This window comes from Photinus pyralis, unplaced genomic scaffold (assembly GCF_008802855.1).
Source record: "Photinus pyralis isolate 1611_PpyrPB1 unplaced genomic scaffold, Ppyr1.3 Ppyr1.4_LG6, whole genome shotgun sequence".
In the NCBI taxonomy this organism is placed as follows: Eukaryota; Metazoa; Arthropoda; class Insecta; order Coleoptera; family Lampyridae; genus Photinus; species Photinus pyralis.
The window spans coordinates 24,495,607-24,519,069 of record NW_022170663.1 but is presented as its reverse complement, the minus strand read 5'-3'; the positions used below and the strand labels follow the sequence as shown (position 1 = coordinate 24,519,069).

At 36.7% G+C, this 23,463-nt stretch overlaps 1 protein-coding gene across 2 annotated transcripts in view; it reads right to left on the bottom strand.

Moving 5' to 3' along the window:
- LOC116173479 overlaps positions 1-23,463 on the bottom strand; it is a 160,538-nt gene that overhangs the window by 120,599 nt on the left and 16,476 nt on the right. The window contains exon 2 of one of the 2 annotated variants that reach the window (XM_031490976.1): positions 10,208-10,441. In XM_031490976.1, the coding sequence (XP_031346836.1) occupies positions 10,208-10,346 (139 nt within the window). In that variant the 5' untranslated portion in view covers positions 10,347-10,441. Of the gene's footprint in view, positions 1-9,274; positions 10,442-23,463 lie in introns of both variants that reach the window. The other variant, XM_031490975.1, reaches the window with a different exon arrangement.

Sequence of the window (23,463 nt, the reverse complement as noted above, 5' to 3'; positions counted from 1 at the left end):
ACCAAACAACAACATTATTTAATTAATTAATGTCTATTGGTTTTTAAGGTTTGGTTATGCAAAATTACTTAACATTGTCATTTTCTATTAGACTGCTTTTAAATTAGGGATCAACCGATACGGCATTTTTGGTCTTTCTTCTGATACTTCTCGTAGCACCCGTTGCTTTGCGAATTTTCGTGTCCTAAGCTGCTCAGTTGTACAGTACTCCTCGCCAGACAATATTCGTTAAAAATGGATCAAAGTGTTGTGTGGAAGTATTTCACACAAAATAATAAAATGACAATTTTTTTACTGGATCAAAAGATCAAAACAAATGCAAAATATAATTCCTGAATTGAGGACCAGTTACGTACACTAGAATATAAGTGCGTGGCCATGACACCTCAATGAACACAAATGCGCACACACACGCACGCACAATCTAAATGGCTATATAAACAGAACCGCTCGCGCCGATAAGCGGGAAGCATATTTCAGACGCGCTATCTCTTCGGAAAACTCCCCTGCATATTTGTACAACTTTGCTTTTCAGAAAAATTTGAGAAGAGAATCTTAAAGCCCAACTCCTCTGAATTGGGAAACGCATTTTTGGAGGAAAAAAAAAAAAAACTTTTCACGAAAAGAATCGAAACAGAACTGCCCTGTTGCAAGCCGAGTATTCTTACCACTAGACCATTATGGCAGACATTCAATGGTGATTAAACTGAGTTCGAATTTCTAAATATTTATGGGGAAGGGTCATGTATGCGGACGCGTGTGCCGTTTACAAATATGCAAGCGGGAATGGTGCATTTCTCATTAAATTCCTTAACAATATCCAGTTCATAAAATTCCCTGACAATTGCAGGTTTTCGTGATTAACCCGCCTTGTGGCCGCGTAATTATATGAATGTATCGGCCATTGGCGGCCGATATGCCAATATTAATATCAGTATCGGTTTATCCCTAATTTAAATACTTACAAAATTTAAAAGTTTTACAACACTTTAAAGGACATTTAGTTCCTTAAAACCGAGCTTAAAACTAAAATAACTTAAATCAAAACGCGAATGAAATTAAAAACCGCGAATTAAATACCAAAATACATCGATCGAATCACAAGTTCAAAAATCCATGAAATTATTCAAAATTCTGAGAGTTAATCAAAATAACAAAACACCATCGACAACGACACAGAAACTCGCAACGTGATTAAATTACAGGATCCGTGAAGGGAACAAGAAAAATCCACATTAATCCACCTTACCCTAGATACAAACCACACGAGACATTAGCTAAGATAAGAACCCATACTACTTTAGCCAAGATATAGACCATACGAATCTAGGCTAAGAAGGCAAGTTTTCCATGGGAGCGAGATAGTGGGCGGTGCTTGTGACCTCACAAAATTCAAGATGGCGGAAGGTGTCTCTCTTCTACTTAATTTCTTAACTAACTAACTAACGAGTAGGAACTCGAAGTGAAGCAGGAAAATAAACTGTAATGATGAACTCGAGAAATATTACGCTGTCTACTATCATGGTAGTGGTATATTGACAAAATTAAAAATAAACGAAATAATGCATATTTTGAAAAAAAAATGCACTCAAACGTCACTGTCTTTTTGTGGAACAATGTAGATTTTACTAATAAAAATGGTCCCCTACAGGAGCATAAAAAATTAAAACAGACTTTGGTATTATCTCTAGAAGTGAAGGCTCTCGTGAAGGCCCTACAGATATAGTGACACTGCGTGAAAGTGCAGTCATCCTCAGGCAGTATTGTAGAAACGAGAAAGTTGTCGACGTCGAACTACAAAAGATCCTTGTCGTAGAACAACTGCGCAAATAATCAAAAGTGATGTCCAATGTCCCATATTTTGGAATAATGGTTTCTTTGTTCTTGTATCTAATGAAGTTTTTTCTAATGTATACTTAATAGGCAATTTGGGTGGCTTAATACCTATCGTCATTTTATTCTTAAATATACAAAAATAAAAGTATAAAAAATAACCATAGACTTTAATTCATGATTTTCAAAATGGTGACCACTTTAATCTCGCAAAACTAAATCGCTAAACTCGTCGCTAAATATTTAAATGGTGGTCATTTCGGAAAAAACTGAAGTCCCTGGTTATTATTTTTTTCTTTAATCTTTCTATTTTACACTTTTTTGTCAAATTTCATTGAAATAACACACTTCAAAATTTTTAAATGAAAAATACAACAATCAGTCGCCATTTTGAATGTTGACTGATTTCGAATATGTTAAAATGGACACTTTTAACCATAAAATGCAAAAGACTCGTTTGTGTTGCAATTTTGCCTAGGTCAAAGGAATTTTTACACCCTTTTCACTGTATACTATTAAAAAAAACTTTATAAAATAATATTTATAATTATTTAGGTTGATTTATAACGTTTGTATAGTCATGTTTGTATGTGAATTTAAAGTTTTGTTATTCTTGGGACATTGTGGAAATTCCGAGGAAGCCTATAGGAATTCAGGGGAAGCCTCTGGGAATTCTTCGGAAATCTCCAGCAATTCTTGGGAAATCTGGGAATTCTTTGGGCATTCTCGGGTACTCTTTAAGAAATCTCCGGTATTCTTTGAACTGGGTAGTCTTTTGTACACATTTTTCACTATGTGACAACCCCACTTTAAAAAGTGTCTGCTTTGGTTACCTCTGCTACGTACCAACCACTACGACGACGGTCTACAGGAGTTTACAGCATATAGGGTACCAGCAATGTAGTAACGGGCGATCAAAAACGATTAACGTCGAGTCGCCTTTCGAAGTTCAAGTAAAATATCATTTCCCATATAAACAAAAATGCCAAAGGTAACTCGACAGCAACTCTTTTTTGACCGTATAGGTGTAGATTTTCTCACATTACCAGATCACGTCGATTTACTCGAAATATTTGGGGCTTCCAAAGAAAAATGTGGGGCATATAATTGAATGTAATAACACACTGTCTATAAATATGACTCGGTCATAGAAAGAGTTCATCCAAATTTAACGAAAATCCTCGGGAATTTTTACGGAATATTAGTGTCATAAGTATAATTTATTAGACGTGGTTTATGATGCGACAAGTATAAGGTGAGAACGAATTCGAAAATTAAAATCGTAACTAAAAGTTTTAAATTTAGAACTTATAATTACAAAAAAGTTGCGAATATTTTCAGGTTGTTTATGAATTTCGATGCAGATTTTTTGGATTACATTCGGCGGAGAGCGTACGTCCGTACCGTTCAACTTTCAATTTTAGTAGGTAATGTTTATAAATACCAAGTCATTCCAATGCTTCGGTGCAAAATAAATAAAACACTAGTAGTGTAAATAGATCCTTCAAACCGGCTGTATGTGTGTGTTGTGTGTGTATAATGAACGAAATCTCGAAAGAATGTAGGAGTTTCTATTCTAAAACCTTGCGTTTTTTGGCAGTGAATTTGGTCTGGACACGAGGGCAAGATCCTTTAGCAACAAACCCTTAGGTTAAGATCCAGAAGTTATTCTTATTCCGTTTCACAATGCAGCAGCCTGAATGTAATTTTATAACCGGAGCACCTGTACAAAACTTGTCTTCGAGCTAATTATAAAGTAGAAGTTATGTATTTGTGAAATACTTCGCCGTTTCTCATTCATTTAATAACGTTTCCAAATTTTTGGCATACGTTTTGGATTGGCTTTTCAGGTTCCTAAATAAACGGACAACCTTGAAGACCCTTGTCGCAGCCGCCGCCATTCAATACGCACCACGCCACGTACATAACTATTACCTAATTGTTTGTACGTCGTGTATCCACGATAAATCAAATTCGTCCACTTGTTCGAATTATTAAAACGTGGCCCATAAACAACGCTAAGTGGATTATATTTCAGAGGAACTACTTGCAGTTTAACTTCATCATCATCCATCACGGTCTGAATGCAAAGCTGCGGTCAAGTTCGTTTATGCAATTTACATTAAATTTATGTATATGCATCGCTTACCAAATGCGAGAAAATAGTTTACCGAGAAATTTACAACGGACGATTCATCTTACTTTACGGTCAGTATACGGACGGCACTCTTTTAATTGCGGTCTTACGAACGTAATGCAATTTATCTTTTGGGACTTGTTCCTTTTACGTTTTGAGTTATGAGGACGTATTAATATTTTGACAAATTTCCGCTGTGGCTCCAACGGTTGCTTCATCGTAACAGATTTCTCAAAACTTTCAAACTTACACCACCCTTCATCTTTTTTATTGGGACTCCTGGTGTGAACCTATTTTACTCTTCTCTATTTAAATTATTTAAAAGTAATGATTATGTTTGGAACTTGTTGATGTGTTCTACATCTACATGCCATATGATGTGGCTACGTAAATAAAGATTTGAAGTGTTTATTCTTCTATTTAATGTTTTTCTTCTTTATGTGCAGGAGAAATGAGGAAAGTTTTCAAATTCCCTTCTCCCTCAAACTTTTTCCAATATTCCAAATTACCTTTACGTTCACTTCACAATTATCTCCTTAACTCAAGTTCCTCAGATTCCTTTCAAGTTGGTCTAGTCTTCCTAAAGTTCTGCACAAGCCCTTTTCAAGTTATTCTCAATTTCTCCCTTACATAGCATTAAGTTTTTGTGCAAACTTGTAAACAATACTTTAGATTGTCCTTATTTACTGGAAAAACTGTCATTTACTATACCAATGTATTCTACCAGGCATTTAGACACCTTCACTTATCCTACTCCAAAATCTTTAATAATGGCATGTAATTATAATATGAATTGTCAGAACTGTGACATTAATTATAATTCATTATCGAATGTTTGAAGTTCTATTTTTAATTAACAGAATTTTGTAATTAATTTGCTTTCGTTCATAGAATTGCTTTCTACATACTTTGCAACATTAAGTGTACCAATATATACACATATACCCTTTTCTGTTACTGTTTGTTTACTTTTCTTACTGATTTGTAATAATTATATTCCATTTATATTTTTTTACTTTTTCAATAATAATGTTAATAATGCAGTATGTATACACTTCTATATTTACTTTTATGATTGTTCATTTATGGATTACTAAGAATCTGTTGAACAATAAACATTACTGATTCGAGTACCTCTTAAATTTCCTTAATGTTTCAGTCAATTTCTTGTTAAACATTTCTTCTAATTTTCTCTTCAGTGGCTCTCAGGTTCTCAAATTCCCCCAATCCTCCTGCTCTTTTCGACTGTGAAACATAACATCCTGTATTTTCTGTTTCCGTTCCCGTGGGATTTCGGGAAGTGTTTTACCAACTCAGAAACTTTCGCGAGTATACGTCCAACACTCCCCGAAGTTTCAATGCAATCCGATGAACGGTTTAGACAGGCACCAGAGCCAAATATTGATTTTTATTTATATAAATATGTAACAGCAGACCAGACGAACCTCGAGACGAACGTTGTATAACCTATTCGGGCAAAATTCGTATACATTTCCATAATTATAATGTCATTACATTGTGCACATTTTAAATCTTTTGAGGTGTTTAGTTAAGAGATGCCGTGGCGATGAGTTGCAAAATCACACTGTGCACATTTTAAATATTTGAAAGTACTGTGGGTACGCCTACTTAACTTTGCTTTGACCTGGTACCGGCACGTAAGAAGGCTGCACCGGACTATTGGCAGATGAAGGGGAGCCAAGTGAATCCGCGGCGCACTAATAGGTGCAATTAATTGCATATGAATAGTGGGGGTGCGTGATATTTCGCCTTCTTATGCTGGGTGCAATAGTTCGTTGTATAATTACATTGCAAATTTTAAATTCTTTGAAGAGAGATCTCATTTCAGCCTATGTTAAAGATTTGTTGCAAAATTACAGTACCACCTTTTTTCCTATTTTCCGACTTGAAATTACCAGTTTCCTGTAGATGAACAACAACCAGTATCTAGAAACGTTTTAAGTTGGGCGCTTCGTTACGGAAGTGTCGTGTCGAAAGTATTTAAGAGTTTAAGATAGAAGCTAAAGGTACCTAATTGATTTAATTTCTAGATTGCTTCAGCAACCGCTACCGTAAATAACGCTGCAATTAATTCGGCGTTTGAAACCGTTCCCGTTAAGATATTTCAATTGCCTATGTTGCGTGTAGAAGCGCTTGTCATTTAGAACATTATCATTATCATTATTTCACTGTCACTAGATCAATAAGATGTATCCAATAGAAACAAAAGTATAGGGTCGTTGTTAGCGACGCACAATAAACGTGTGTTCCTATTGGCTATTTCTGAATGATCTAATGATAATAATACCCCAACTGTACCGTATTTGAATTTTCCTTTTACATTAAGTTTACCGCACCGTATCTAGGAATAGCTTTTGCTTTTTCTTGCACAGTAATTCCTATCGCTCCGCTAATTGATTTGTTTTACTTGTTGTTGTATGCAATATGCTTGTCTTTACTAGAAGCATCTGTGTGTGCCAGAGCTATTAGCTACCGAACGCAAAAAGAACGAACTAAATATCTTGAAAACTGTAGTGGTTAAGGCCTCCGACGGACGAACGAAGAAAGTGGTCATAATTGCGCCTTCCCAAATTAGTTGGAAAATGCGCAAAGAAGGTAAAATCCATCGAGTCGGTAGTAACATAGTATGAAACGGCCTATGTAAATGCTGTGAAAGTGCTCATGAAGCGTCGCCCATGCTTTACGAAACAAAATTAACCTTTAGAACCGAGATATCTACCTTTAATTCCTGAAATAAAATTCTAGGACCTCTGCGAGGATGGTAAGGTGCTCTGGAACGTTCTCAACAGTGTATGAATGCACTGGAAAGTACATAGGATTCTGAATAGTTTAGAAGGCCCGTCTTTCACTAAACATTCTTTATGATTGTTGCTCGGATTGTTGCATAATCTGCCGTTTTCAAAATTAGTATACGGGGTCAAGTAAAAAAGTTGACGGACCCGACCTCATTTTTTTAATGGAACACCCCGTACAATCTAATGTAACGACAGTATAATAAATTATTTTTTAAAAATATAACATACAAAAAAATTAATATTGAGTGAAAAAGATTCAAAAAAAGATTTTTTAGATTAAAATATACAGGGTGTTTCATTTAAAAAATGAGGTTAGGTCCGATAAACTTTGTATGAAACATTTTTCTGTATCTCTTTTAACTAAGAAAATATAGGGTCATTCTTAATTTGCCAATTATTATTATAATATATGCAGTCACTTTGGGTTTCTTTCAACACATTACAATCGGTAGTTCGTTTTGAAATGAAAGCCATGTAAGTATATGATCTTCGGGTTATACATACGTTATTGGTAGAGAATTTGATACTTGTAGACTGTAGAATACCTTATCTTCCCAAAGTCTGCAACTGAATTGTGTGTAACCAAGCACCCTTTTTTCTTGCCGTTTTCCGCCTTCCATACTTTCATGATCACTTGGTACCTGGAGGCCCTTCGTTACCAAAAGTGTCGTACCGAAAGTATTTGTATTGGTTCTAGGAGTTGAAGATAGTAGGTCACGGTAATAGATTTAATTTCTATTTGTCAGCCTCCGCCAAAAGCTGTAATTAATTCGCCGTTTGCAACCGTTCCCTTCAAGATATTTCAATTATCTTTGTTGCGTCCGAAAGCTCTTGCCATTTAGAATATGAGGGCGAATTAGTATTTTAGAATGTTAGGTGTGTTCAGTCATTATTAGCTGATTTTAGTTTCCTATGTTAATTTAAAACGAGCATTAAGCCATGCAGCGTTACGCAGTTATCGGTTCGACCTAAGAGACAATGCCTGATTTCGAATTATGAAATTAGAAATATTATCCGACAAATTAAGTAAGTGTAATTAGCGGTAGCTAAACTACTGAGTTGCAGAAACAGCATCCGATTAAGGCGGAAGTGGTCTTAAAAGCAACGCTCTTTATTAATTTGAAATTGAAGATCAATTACATATTTTAGGACGTCCGCAGGTGGCCCAATTAATTAAGGAAGTTTTAATTTTTGGATGTATATAACAGAATACGCTGTGTCAGCTAGGAAAACAGTCGATCCCTTCATGAAATTGACGAATTTTATGAGGTAAAGCCGTTGTTTACTTTCCGTAAATTGATTTTGCATTCATACAGTTTTAAGTCGACCGCACCGTATTTACAGCTTTTGCTTTTCTTGCACAGAAATGTCTACCGCTACTTATAATTGCAACGTTTGTTACTTTCTGTTCCATTAATTAATAAGAGAGGATATTGTTTCGTTCTCCTTGCATTTGCTTTCCCGTAGACGCCGCTAATTAACGTTTTCTTACTTTCATTCCTGCTAGGGAACGTGCCATAATAATAAACCGCTACTACCTCCGACCTTGCTCCAAGGACAAATCCGTATCCATTGGTCGGCGCTCGAGTCCGTCCGTCCATTCCGCCGAAATCACATCCAGGTTACCGCCGACTGTCGTCCGCTGACGTGATTTATTTACAATAATTTGTAAATTTATTTCTTTTTCTTGTAATTAAATTTTAATCCTTATTTCACTAATTATATTATTTAATTTTCATGCCATCATGTAAAAAATACCCAGTGACTCTTGATTTGATACCTGCGGGACATCTTATCGTCCCATCTTTTGCTACTACGTTATCAAACGTGTAAGTTCTTTAAAACGTAAATGAGCTGAGAGTAGAGTTAATAGGTAAGTTGGCAAACATTAAAAAAAATTAGTCACTTTCAGTTCATTACAGTCTATAATTAAAAATCTGCCCACCTGTGCGCAACCGAAAAAAATGCACATTATTAATTTCAACACTCTCATCACCCTCATGAAGCATGACTCAAAAATCCTTTCGCACCTCCAACTTGTTAATGCCATCCTACGGACGAAAGACTGTCATTAATGAATCGATTTTAATGTGCGGACAGGTTTAAACATAAAATATCTATTTCGGTACTTATAAGTAACTTGAATACATAATGCCAAACTGTATCAGTGCATAAGCAAGGAGACGTTGATTGGGTCATAGGGAACGACTCTCGGCAGACTAGCCGGAGCACATTAGAGGTACGTCACGGTCTGAAATAGGAATAGCAATTTTGCCAAAATGCTATTTTTCCAATGAACAGGTTAATTTTGACTTAATCGACTAAATATTTCGCAATGGAATTTTAGAAAAATTCCGCGACAAATTGAAATTTCCGTTTTCGTGCAGATCAAAAGGTATTTGGCAAACGTTCGTTTTTTTAAACACATTTTTCGGGAAACGGCACTAGTGGAATTGATTAAACACAGTGACTAAAAAGAGGTACTTACATGAGTTACTGTTGTGGTCAACAACAGGCGGCATGGGCCGCTGAATGCCAATTCCACCAACAGGTCGTTCGGTCTCTTCGGCCAAAAGTTCGGAGTTCTGATCGTGCTCTTGATGAACAATTTTTAAGGTACCACTTACGGATGAAGATTTCGCACTCGTGTTACACGCACTGTTGTTTTCACTAGTCACCTTAGAAACGAAATTTGATTCTGTCAAGTAATTCACCGAATGTCCCTTTTTTAAATTTCTGCTTGGAATAAGGGGTGGCTCTGGTCGAAATGGTTCTATTGAGTATGATTGCGTTGAGGATTGAATCTCGATATCGTAGAAAACGGAATTTTCATTTCTAAGCGGTTTACCATCGTAACTGCGAAATGTGTTATATAATTTACTTGTTTTATCTACCTCAACTTCCCTCTTTTTTCTATTTGAATCTTTAAAATTTACAGAAGATAACAAATTTTTAGAATTTTTCAATATTACTCTAGTATCACTTTGTTTATCTTTAGAAGGGAGTCTAAATATTCTACTTAATACTATTTTGGAAGAGTGTAATTGGAATTTGGAATCTTTTATAGTAACTGAACTAGGGGGTTGGGGTTGTGAGGAGAATTGGGCTAATGGATGTGCAGCGTTCTTGGACGCATAGCACCTTGACGCTATCGTCAAAGTAGCGAGGATAAAGCAAATAGCGGCCAGCAGGGCTGAGGAACTATGGCGCTTTTGGTGACTGGGGGCCGTGGTCCAAAAATTGACCAACGTCCCTGCATACAGCGCACGCACTGTGAACGCACCGAGCCAAGTAGATATATCGCAACTTTTACTACACTCTGGGGCGCATTTAATGCGGATTGTCGCAAGCGAGAACCCTTTTAGTTCGTAACTCTTCGTCCAAAATTCACACTCTGGAAAGGGAATAATTTCAGTTGTACCTGCGATTTGTGGTTCTAGTATGAAGTCGGGTTCGTAGGGGAAAGCCTTTGTGCCATGCGAACATCTATCGAATGCAGATTGCGCAAGTTGGATCCCAATTTGCAGCGCGATTCCTTCGATGAGTATTTGCATAAACATTGCATTGCACTGATAATTTATCCAACACCATTTTCGGTTTCGTTAACTGTCTAGATATTTTCCCGATTCTCAAATGGTTTCCACCATTATGTGACCTGAAACAAAAAAATCAAAATCAATTTCATGATTTTCTATTGCTATATTTTCTTATTCAATTTTCCTTTATTTTTTCGGTTTTCATACGTTGTATCAAACTTGTAAAACAGAACATTTTATTAACGATTACAGAAATCATAACAAAATAAGTAAAATTCAAATAATGAGACAGATAGAAAGTTCATAGCTGATAGGATTGTTTAAAAATGCTGATAGCATCACAAAAAGGGAAATCTCTGATTAAGTGTTTGATTTCAAAAATTCCTACCTCAAGATCTCACATACCCTACGTTTTCAAAAAATCCATCGCCATTTTTTTTAAATGCCGTATGCCATAATTGAGAAGATTGCTTTTTTCTGCCTTGGTAATCACTTTGAAAATAGACGGTCCTAAAGTTATGACCCTCGTCGAGATTTCGGGTCAGTACCGGCGGAAGTCAGTACCAACAAAGGAACAGTGATGCATTTTAACCACACGCGGAAGTTCATAATAAAACGTTTCTAGATCGATTTTTGAAAATGAGATCGGCAATCTCAGTGACATTGAAGCTAAAGGTCCCAATATGACGATCAGATGTTTATTTGTTTTGAAAAGTTATTTTGGTTGCATAAAATTAGGCGCCCTTCAGAAAAACAATACACATAAATCCCTATGTCTACTTCTTAATAATTAGCACTGTATATTTTTCTGCCTTTATTTTTAAGTGCACTGATCTTACCAACCCTAACCCTTAGTACCGCAGTCGAGCTTTCACTCTCTATTGGAAGAACTTTCACTACAAATTTAGTATTTAAAAAATTAGATGTCGTGAAAAGTTTACACATTATTTTTAAAACGGATCGCTGTTTCTTAACATTTTGGCAATGTGCAATTTGTCATTCAAAAGGCGGAACCCGAAAGTGATTATTGCTAAGCAGAATTTTGAACACAAATGGTTAAACTACTAGAAGATGGCCAAAATTTTGGGAAAACAGGGTGTCGACCAAGTTAAAGAGAACAAAAAGGAGGCCTTTTGAGGACCTGTTACGGGATTTGGAGGACCGAGCAGGATAAGCTACTCACATTTGAGCGATAGCACTATACGCAGGCACTAAAATATTATAGAAAAATATACTCATGGTATTTCCATTCCGATCACCTATTATTGTCTATATTTAACTATATTCAATATTATCATTAAGAATCTAAAAAAAACTGAGGTAATAGAAGGACAAAAGTCCGGTAGACACCCTAGCTTAAATAACTTGATTTTCGTGCTTCACCTTCAGAGGGTGATTGAATTTTAACTCGAATTTTAATATACAACTAAAGGAATGAGTGCAATTAAAAGCTGGAATTAATTATGTAACGTGTACCCGATTTAGTTAATTACTCATGAATTTGTCTTGTACACAAATTTATCACACGCGAGCGCGAACATGTCAGTAATAATCATTTCGTCATCGATAGTGGAACTGCAACTAAACACCCTTCAATTTCCTTATATAGCAAACGAAAAGTTTCTAGAAAAAATCACCGAACAGTCTAGAAAGCGTATCATATTTCAAGGAAAGATTGTGTCGCACCCGCACTTCATATCTTATCGCTCGCGACTTGATGCCGCCCCGATGTCGAACATACTTGCTATAATAAAATTTGCACTGGAATTGAGAGTTAGTAGGTACAAAAAGCACGCAGAAGAAGAAATGGTGGGAGTTCCATACGAAACCACTAGGGGAAAATACTTTCACGGTTTTCTGTACTGATGCGAGGAATGTGAATATGTAGAAAAGTATGCGCATCACCGCGCCCCCCCCCCCACCCTCCCGTGAAGTACTTAGGTCTGTAAATGTTTTCAGTGGAGAATGTGTAACCGGGTAGCCATCGAAGCTGTTTATCCCTGGGGGTTATTCCATACCCCCCGGTAGTACATTCTACTTTAAAACGTGTAATTCGCTCCCGGAAAGTTTACCGAAAAACAATTCACCGAAATGGCAATATACCGAAAGAACAATACGTCGAATTTCAATTGACCGAAAAGCAGTTTTACCGAATCACACTTTACCGAATATTAACATAACTATCGAGGTGGAAATGTGCTCGCCCGAAAAGATGTTTTTTTTTGTTGTAAAATTCGCCATCCTCAACCAAACGATTTTACGCCCAATTTTCAAACTGTTGACAGTTCAGGTGGTCCTAGCCAGTTCATAATTTTGCAATGTCTGTTCATCCGCCTGTCTGTCCGTTAGCACGATGTCTCGAAAACGAACGGTCCGATTACAATAAAATTTTGCAGGTGGATTCTTTATCAAATTTGTAGATCGAAGTTCGTGAATTGGCAATGTAGGTAAAAAAAATGAAGGCCACGATCTTACTGATGGTTGGGTCAAAACTTCAAACGCGAATTGCGACTGAACGAGACGTCGGAATTTGGAATATTGTTAATGTACAATTATATTAAACAGGAAAGGTCCAAGATGACATTGCTGATACAATTATTACATTAATACTATCAATAGTTAATACTATTATGTTTCTAACAACGGTAAATTAATGTGAAAGTTTCAACTTGATTATGCACCGTTTACGAGATAATTAGAAGGGGTGAGTCTTCTTCGTTTCTATTGTTCCCTCTTGAGAAAGATGATAACAAGTACTGAGGACTGTAAATGTTTTGAGGAGAGAATGGATAACCGGGTATCTACCGAAGCTCTTTTTCCCAGGGGGAGGGGGGGGGGCACTTTATTTCAAACCCCTAGTTAAAGGGGCTTCGATGGTGCTCAGGAATGTAAATGTTTTGAGGGAGAATGCATAACCGTGTACGCATGAAATTGAAACCCCTCTAGTTAGGACCTATCCAACATTTTTCGGTGTTTTCAACTGTTCATTTCTGGTTCCTCCATCAGCACTACGACCACCACAGAAACTAAGTACCACCCCATCTACCATATTCTCGAGAAGAATACAGAGTACGTACCTCACCAGACGGCCAGACGTCCCAGATACCTAATTTGATCTAGATCGCATTTTTGCACCTTCGTTTAGGGGTGAATCTTGGGGCAGGACTTTCGGAAAAATTTTCATATATAATACCATAAGTAGTCGAAGTATTGTCGAATATTTTTGAGGTGCTGTCACGAATGCTAGTTAAGCTGATTAATACCACGAGCGCTTGCGCGAGTGGTATTAAAAAGCGTAACTAGCATGAGTGGAGCAGCAGCTCAAAAATAATCTACAAATACTTCGACTACGAATGGTATTCGGAGGGCTATTCAATGAATCAAAAGAAAAATTAAGCATAATTACCCACGCGAATGTATTTCCATGACAACAATAAACGTCAAAATAAATTACGGAAGTTGCTTTTTATTTTGCTATTGATTCTATTCAAACTTTTGTGCTCCAAGCTAATTCGTTGTGAGTGATTAAATTAAAAGATGTGGTGATGTCGGTTGTCGAAATTGATTAACAAACTAAGAAGAATGTTCCGGTTAATACGACAAAATTTCGCGACATTTCACTGGTGGAAGTTGTGAAATGTCATTGAATAATCGCATTGAATTGTCCCTAAAATCTAGAACGAAAACCCCAAAAACTGAGTTCACCATAAAAAATGAGCAGGCAAATGCTTTTCATCACATTTTCCAAACATTTCGTTTTTCGTGACCTTTACCAACATTTCCATAAAAAAATTCCAATATTTCTACATTTCATGATATTGACCACATTTCACCTTAATTTCCGTGACATTTCTCATGTCCAGAGTGGTTACCCCCTCGAGTATGTGCTTTTAAAAAGAGAGAGCTCGAGAACCTCTTGATTTTCCACGTGGTAAATGATCAAAGTCTACATTAATTGCCATGCACTTTCCGTTATCAACTGCGGTAGAAAAATTTGGGGCCAGTCTCCGAATTATCCATTTGTTGTTTTCTGTTCAACAGTCTGTCGCGTAATCGCGTTTGTCTGTATTTGGCTTCATTCCAAACACGCCCATTAGGAGAAAGTATACGCATTTGCTGTTTAGCCTAATTTCGAATTTTGAACATCTTGGGTATTCAGTCCACTCCAGCATTTGTTTTGTGCAAAAGAAATTGATGACCAACATGTTTCATTGATGGATATCAATACGCCAACTTCAAACAAATTCTGATCTTAAATCGAAATGATGAGGGTAGGTAAAACTGTACAAAAATGGGGGATAGGCATTTTTTTTTAAACTTCAAAGGTGAAAGTGAAAATAACATTTCACTGTGGACTGTAATAAATTTGTGTAAATCCTCAAATGGAAGGCAATAAGAAAATGATTTATTTATTGTCCCTCTCTTGTTATGGGCCCTCAACAGCCTTTCGCCCAATTACAGAGTGCCCCGCATAATGCTTGTTAGAGGTGATGACGAAATTCCACCACTTTCGAATTCGCCGGCACGTAAGCGAGTATAGGTATAGTGTCTGCAATGTTCCAAGGGTTTCCGAGCTCGTTTCCGAGAGGGTTTCCCTAAATTCAATAGTTAAAAGAGATCCATATAATCGAACAAAATTTGCAGGAAAAACTGTACAAAGTTGTAAAAACCGTAATATGAAATAAATTCATTGAAAACTATTCTGCTAAACTTACATAACCTCATTATTATTTATAGTTGACTGAGGAGCTACTACAAGGCTACTACACTTATTACTATCATTGCTCAAAATTTTTGGAGACATTTCTAAAATGGAGCGCTTTGAAATTTTTTTTGTGGAAATATATTAAATGCATAGGGCGTGTGAGTTAGTGAAATCGTCTTTCGGCCGAAGGAGCGTAAGCACAAATATGGTCAAACGGCGTTAATTGATGATTCGGAGTTCTAGTTTTCGGTGCATTGTATTCACTGTAAAAATAGCTTGAACTGTATGAAAATAGAAGCGTGAGTAGTCGTAAAGGTTCCTAGTTAGAAATTCCTCTTGATCCAGCGGGTAGCAAATTCAAAATTAGCGCATGAGATCATGGTAGAGGGCACTAAACCAAAACAGCAAAGAATTTAGAAACGCGTGTTTGCGTGTACAGGTACAAACAAGTATACATACAACACACATGGAGGACGAGCAGATTCCAGAGGTGTACAGTGCCGCGAACATACACGCCACGCGGCCATTTGGACCGATGCCAACCCCACATTTAGAACGCAAGCACCAGACGATGAGATCTGCTGTTTCACCCCCTCGCCAAAGCTTCACGCGTACACACGTACGATAGATGTGATATTCAATTATTCACCACAAGTTCCTCTCACACCCCCCCTCTATTATTTACACAACTTTTACTACGAGGTATTTAGTTTTGACTAGGAAAAGTACGTGGAAACGTCTCGAGAAAATAAATTGCGCACAGGTTGCTCCAGTGTATAAAATTGTTAACGAATTGTTAAACTAAGAGCTTCCTATTTTTAGAAATAAATTATCTAGACTTGACCTCATAAGTTAGCACAATTTACAAAACACAACATCCACGTGACTCACTGAAATCGATCGAAATCATCATCATGGATCCACGCATTCGGCGGCCAAGAAAAACAAAGGGAACGGCGAATTGGCACAGACAGTTCGACTCTGGAACCGTGCGAGCGTGCTCCCTAAACCCTCAACTCTTCCCAATGCCCAACCGATTCGGCCCTGGTCCATGATGGAAAAGTGTCCTTCGAAATCGAGCCACAAACAAACATTTTCGAACACGTTGCTTCACATTACGAAAGTGTTTTGTTCAACGATGCTGCCAATGTATCAAAATATTCCATTTAAATCATCGCCAAGACACTTAGTCCATCAGTTCACGAAAGCTGAACCGTTTTAGTTTTGCGGCGTTCTTCTAAAATGGTGGTTCCATGTCGAGCAGTTTCAGTGATAACCCACTCTCAAAGACTGAAACAAACCGTGGAGGGTTTTGGTCGTCGTCTTCAAAGGGAGGCACTTCCCTGGACCTGGGACTAATTTATTGTCTGAATTAAAGAAAAAAATGACGTATGAAACTGTCATCTGAGGTTGAATAAAAAAATCTTAGGTCGCTTTCTATAAGGGGAAAAGGTTTCTTTGGCTAGGTGCATCCTTTGTTTGAGGCTTTCACCAACGCACGTAAGGTTCACCCATCGGCAACAACTTTTCCTTGTAATAGGTTTTACTGGATTTTGTAGGTATCGACTTTTCTTCTGCTTCTGCAACAAACCACTGAAGGAACGGTCTATAATCTTTTTTATTACTATTAAAAACGGTGATCTATACGCAAACTTCAAGTGACATTTTCATGGCAATCATGGTATTTCGACTAAGTAGCCCACTTAATTAGAGATGCATTTTATTTCTCTGATTTTTAACTATAAACTATAAGAAACGCGTGTGTAGTTGGTCTTTAAAGGACTGGCAACATTTAAAGACTGGATTGTACTCGTACACTTGTTTCTTAATATACTATTAAACGTTCTCAAAGAGCTTTTAAAGACTTTTAGAGACCCGTAAAAACTGTCAAGTACTGTCCCATGAAAGCTTTTATGTGCTTTTCAATGCAAATCTTAAAAAGTACGAAACGATCTTTTAAGGCTCTTGGACTCTAATAAAGGTGTCTTGTTGGACACTTGTAGATTCATACAAATTCTTAAATGATTTTAAAGACCATTAGAAACTACTCGCATTTCTAAAAGGTTCATAACCCTTAAGCGCACATGATACCGTTCTAGTGAGTTTTAAACGAAAAGAATTATAAACCCTGACGATGAGGGACCGAAGAGGAGGACTCTAGGGGGTAGAAATTAATTGCTGTCGTTGAGACCTTTCATTACAGTACCATGAAAGATAAAACCAATTTCTAAAACCCCACCCCAGTCGCCCATTACCCTCGAAAATGAGTCGCGGAGGAAAGTTGTAGTTTCTAGAAACCAATTGCTATCGATGAGACCTTTCATTAGAATACCATGTAGAAGCCCCCCTCCCCTCCCAATTAAAAAAATGCACTAAAAATCCGCTTGTGCAACATTCGCATTATCATAGCAATGCCTCCTAGGTCTTGCCGCATCCAAGACGTTCCAGAGTGAAAGTGGGCGTTCTGTGGGGTCGCGGAGCTAGTTTTGCGGCTTCCTCGGCTCCCTTCTTTCCCGGAAATTCCTCCCGCTTGTCCTATGGGGTTACAAAATGAGCAACACAACTTCTTGGCCGTGCTCTTGTGTTGGGCCTCTGTTTCTGTGGACGGTGCGTCTACCTCTTCTACGGCGAGTTCTGCCCAAACCTAGGCAGAGAAGAAGTTCAGATTAAGAAAAGTCACCACAGCAAACCTCCACTCTGCCTAGATTTATTTTTTTAAGGCCATCCCCACCCAAACCAAACGTTACCATTTAATTCACAAATTATCAATAGAGAAATTAATTCCACACTAGCAATTCAGTAAGTAATTAATATAGAGATCGGTTGAGCATTACCAATTTCCTTCGCAAGTAGATGCATCCCAACCGTTACCACTTAATCAACAAGTTATCAATGGAGCCCGTAATCTGGTTTAGCGTTAAAACTATAGCAACAATAATAATACTTTAAATTCATATTATAAATCTGCCCAACCCTCTCGAGAGGAATGACATTATTAGCGAACGCGACAAGTACGAAAGGTATCTAACAATTTTGATTAGAACTACACAAACACACAAGTTAAATATTGGCCATGGCCATTAAAGGCTTTTTCGTAGCCGCATACAAAGGAAAAAAGGCGAGAGAGAAGGTGGCAGTTCTTCGCCCTCTCTGGCGACAATATTTTTGCCAAAATTTTCGCTGGACGCGTAACGTGTTTACACGTAGAAAACGTGAGAACGGTCTAAAAATACCCAATTGTTTGGGTGACAATTTTATTATCGCGACTTTAGAACACCGCCTGGTTCTCTTATGGACTTTGAGGAATTTTTCCAAATTGCAACAAGCAATCATAAATCGCTCAACGGCAACCTTTGCATTTCCTCTCTAATTTTAGAAAGTGCAAAAAATTAAGTAATCACCCGAGTAGACTAAACAAAAGGATGGAATAATAAACGAATGGCTAAAATGTATATAGATATTATATTCGAAAATTTTGTTGTTTGTTAATTTAGGAGATTTGTTAGATCTCGACCGTTTGATGATTTTTCTGTAACAAATTTTCGGATGCATTTTCGGATGGTTTGTATACATACACTTTCGCGACGCCTACTACTAGAGATGTAAGTGGTGAATGCGTGACGCACAATTTTGTTTGCGGCCCATTAACGCTACCGTTAATATTTATGTTATTAACTACATTTACATAAATAGTACTTTCTAAGCTAAGCAGACACGGTCATTGTTGGAATTTTATGCTGTCTGTCGCTAAATAGGGCAGAGTTAACAAACAAGTAAATTAAGTCACCGCACTTTGTGGGTGTTGCATGAGTGTTCCCTTACGAATGATGTCCGTAACTCTTGTTAATGGGATTTTCTCGAGAGAAATGCTGAAAATGTGCGATGTGTGTTATTGTTGTGTTATACAGACCATGTCAAATCATGTAGGTCCTATAAATGACCCCTGAGGGACACCACATTTGATCAATAGTACATTAGACTGCACGAACAAGTCACATGTCGTTACTAAATTGCGATATAATTTCAATGACAAATGTTTCACCGCATCGTAGGGGGAAATTATTAACTATTTCAGTACCTATGCCCTATGTCGAGTAAATACATCATATTTCACGGAATCGATCGATCTTTATCACCGGTGACTAACTAAGTATTCCTTTTCGACTTGATGGCGATTTGATGGCGCCCCGATGTCGCTCTAGAATATTCACTTTGCCTTTAAATATTAAGGAACCATTAGGTTTTCAAAAGTTTGCAAGAGTTTCGAAGAGCACCTTAGATAGGCTTTAAAAGTCATGCGCGGTTATTAGCCTTAATAGCGTTTATTCGTGGTCTTTAATGAGGTCAAACAGTTTTGAATGGTCTCTAAGAGCCGTTAGAGGTCTTTAATCTTTAAAATCCTTTAAGAGGAGAGTTTTCAACACATCTCAAAACTGACCCCTAAAGAAAACCCTTAGGGAGCCTCCTTGAGATATCAGTATTTAAGAGGATTTCAAATGTCTTTTAGCCTTAAGATCTTTTCCTCTTTAAGAGGATTTAATAGCCGAAAATAAATAAAGCTTTGAGAGTGTTCAGGGGACTTGATGAGTCGTTAAAAGTCTCTAAGGGTCTGGTTTTATGAACGAATTCTGTGAGCGGTCCGTACGTTTCCGATGGGACATCTAAACACAATCCTCTGTCCTATAAGTACAGTCAAAATGTTAAAAACAAGACTTGCAAGGATTGATTTAATTTAGAGATTGTTTCCATTGTAAATATTGTATGGACATTTCAAATATCAATGTGAATTAATAAACTGTTGTGTTTTTTTGGTTTATTATTGTAAAAAATCAATCAATTTTGTTGACAATTCAACTCATGTATAAAAAATCGCATAAGCCGCAGTGAAATTGTCACTTTGACAGCGGAAAAAGTTACCTGCAACTTTTCCAGCGACAAATGCACTAGTGGTTTTTTCACTTATTCATTTTCGAACCAATAATCGCATTATCCTTACCCATATGACTAGTTTGACGTCTGTCAATAATTGATTAGTTTGGTGAATTTCTTGTTCGTTAAATTGTCCTGCCGAATTACACTCGAGGTTTGTATTTAAACCGAATAAATTTGGGTTGTGCAATTCAAATCTGTTTCCTTTTAGCAATTGAACTCGAAAAACTGTCAACCTAAAAATGCTCCACCTGCGGTGTCGCATTTTTATTAGTTGACAGTTTTTCTCGTCGAATTGCTAGGCAACAGATTTTCATTACCTTAACAACCCAAATTTACTCGGTAAAATACAAACCTCTTGTGCAATTATAAGTGATAAAACTTTTTCCTTTTCAGCTTCTTCCACAATTGTTTATTTACTAAAGTGTGTTTTCTTTAAGCGCGTACAATTCATAAGAAATAAGAACCGTTTAGTTTCATTTTTGAGGCGAAGAAAAAATCGCTAGCCGAGGCGTTATTTAACACAATAATAAATAAATAAATGAAGGAAACAACGAGAGAAACTACCCATTTCGTTTTGACGACGCAAGTTGAGTACTGTTGATTATGTAGACAAATGCAATAGAGGTACCGTTACATTTTGGGCACCCATCTTTGTGGCACGAATTGACAATTAACTATTCCTTAGATATGGTTCTTTGGGGTCTCTACTGGCCTTTAGAGTCCTGAAAAACTAGGTGCAAACAACATTTATTCTAAATGAAGTAAATGTCTTAAAGACATCCTTCTATCTGTTATGGCTTTTGAAATGAGAATTTTAGGACTCTTCAAGAACTCAACAACGAAACAATTTTTACAAAAAATGTTTGTTTTGAGCTCTATACATATGCTACATCCTGTGTAAAACTTTCAAGGCCCAAACAAAAGATTTCAGGGAAATTACAATGAATGTCACTCTGAAATTAAAGAGACTTCATAACATTTTGTATAACTTCAAAAACCTTTCAGCACTTCATTGCATCAAAGGACTTCATAGAGACTTCAAGGGATTGAACTTGTAACAGATCGTCGTTTTGCAGTTTCAAAAATTTGGTTTTTAATTTGTATATTGTTAAACGCATGAAAACATATATGCCGCTTCATAGGGAACATGAACACAAGTATGTCTGGCGATAACAAGAAGCGTATTGGGGAAACCGAGCGCGGTTTCCACCATCTCTCGAACCGTTCAGAACTCTGGAAAAAAGATGAGTGATTTCTACTTCAAGACAACGCACGTTGGGAGGAGGTAATCTCACTGTGTGCAATATGCGTGAAATTTCTGTGCAATGTTGTGCAATTGTTGTGCAATAATGGCGGAGGGTGTGTCTGTGCAATAAGTACTTCAGTAAGTGCATACTCGTACTCGATAACGCTTAACATTTGGACTTTTATTGCTGTTTTAATTGTGATCATTTTCTTGATGTGATACGGTGGTTCGCGCGTAAAAAGCTTAATCTCTGTGGGTACACAATGTTAAAGGTCATTACTTGTGCATTCCATCTGTCGGAAATATTGTAGATAAAGTTCGGAAGTTCGAATGTCGTTAAGAAAACCAGATCGAATCCTTATAAATTCTCCTTGCAAATAACGTACAACCAATGCTCCGGATCAAATTACATACACTAATTAATGTAATAATTATGGAAGGGTAACTTTAGCTGACCTACCTATGGAACTCTATATGCAGTGGTAACTTATCCATTTGCTCTCTCATATTTGGGGTTGCAAGTGATGTCACGTGTTCGATCGCATACCAAAATTGTAAATTTATTTAAATAACGAATGAGCTTTCTAGATCAGCTTTTGATTTCCACCTCAATGTTGAATATGTTGTAATTATTTATGATCAAGAGAGCGTAAACGATTCCGGTTAAGGGTTGCGCAAACTTGGAAGCGTTATAATAAGAAAATCTTTTTACAGGTACTTTTGCAGTGAAAATGGATTGCTACACTGAAAACGTTTTTCACGAGGTTTTTCACGTTGTAAAAATGTCGCTTAATGTCATAAATTTCTTTATTTAAACAGAATTGATTATGTGCGTAGTTATATTACGCAGTTATTTTCCTACTGTTTAATCACAAATCATTTTAATTACACAATTAGGACATAGAAAAAGTTTAAAATGAATTATTAGTTATTTCCATAAATTAAAAGACATGAAATTTGATATATCTCATATGAAACTGTTTATAGCGTACTGGGTTACTGTTTTTGTTTTTAGTGTAAAAGTGAAACACTTTAAATTCAAATTAAGTAGATTGACCGATCTCGCTAGAGGTGGGTTTCCTTTAAAAAAGGCTTTCCCAAAACTTCAAGTGAAACAAGTTCAATTTAAACTCGAATTTCAACTAATTTCAGATTGTTTAATGAAGTTTCAGGTATTTAAAGGGATTTTGAAGAAATCCCTAATTTTTATAGATTACAGCAACGATTTTTCTCCAATTCGTCTTAAGTTCGTCATCGTTCTCGTTTTACTCTTTAATGATGTTAATTAATTAGATACCAGATACAATGGAAGATGAAAAAGTCTACTATTTTTTACTTTCTAACGAATTGTTCATTAATGATGCCAAACATGTCGGGCTAATACGGACATCTTCCTCTGAATATATTGTGTAAACGTCAAATGGACGTTAATTAGGTTGAAATAATACCGTAGGGTCACCCTCGACATGCAAATTTAATTAAAATGTGGAGGATTTAATTACAAATAAGCACAGAATTGGTTGATTTAATCGAAATTTGTTATTTTAGTTTCTATTTTTCTATATTAGAATTGTTTTTAATTGCATAATTTCGTGTTTAAATTTGATCATTCCTGTAAATTTTTTTATTTAAATTTAGTTGTGCAAATTGCGTTATTTGAAATTAAAAAACTTATGTGCTATCTGGTCGTTTTGCCATAAGGAGGCTGTTATCGCGTAAGTTAATTGATTTCAAGACGCTGATAACAAACGATACAGGTGCACGATTTCTTTTGCGCGTAATTTTGTTATAGAAGAGGGGACATCTCAAGCGTTCCTTATTGGGCGTTACATTTGAAATTGGCGGAAGTAGGAGTTTAAGTGGTGTTCTGTCACCTCGCAACGGGAAAAAGAGCGTGTACGTTTTTGTACGCTGATTTTGTCAAGTAATTGGTCTTTTTGGTTATTTGAGGACACAGTTGCAGTTAAGTTAAATGCGGCTTGTACTATTACGGAAGAAAGTTACCTTTTAGTTTAAAGTGTTCCTCGGCTGAGTAGCCATAAGAAAGAAATTTTGTCCATTAAGTCAACAAACCAGCTCGAGTGATTGAATTCAGTGTAATAGAAAAGAAATGTGTCGACAAGGTTTTTTGTGTTAATGCTACATCATGCTACCTCAAAATCGCCAATCATTGTTACGCCCAGACTATGGATTATTTAAAAAATGTAACTAATTTAAACATTTTCTTTGGCTATTTGTGCCTACTACTTGTGTGTGGG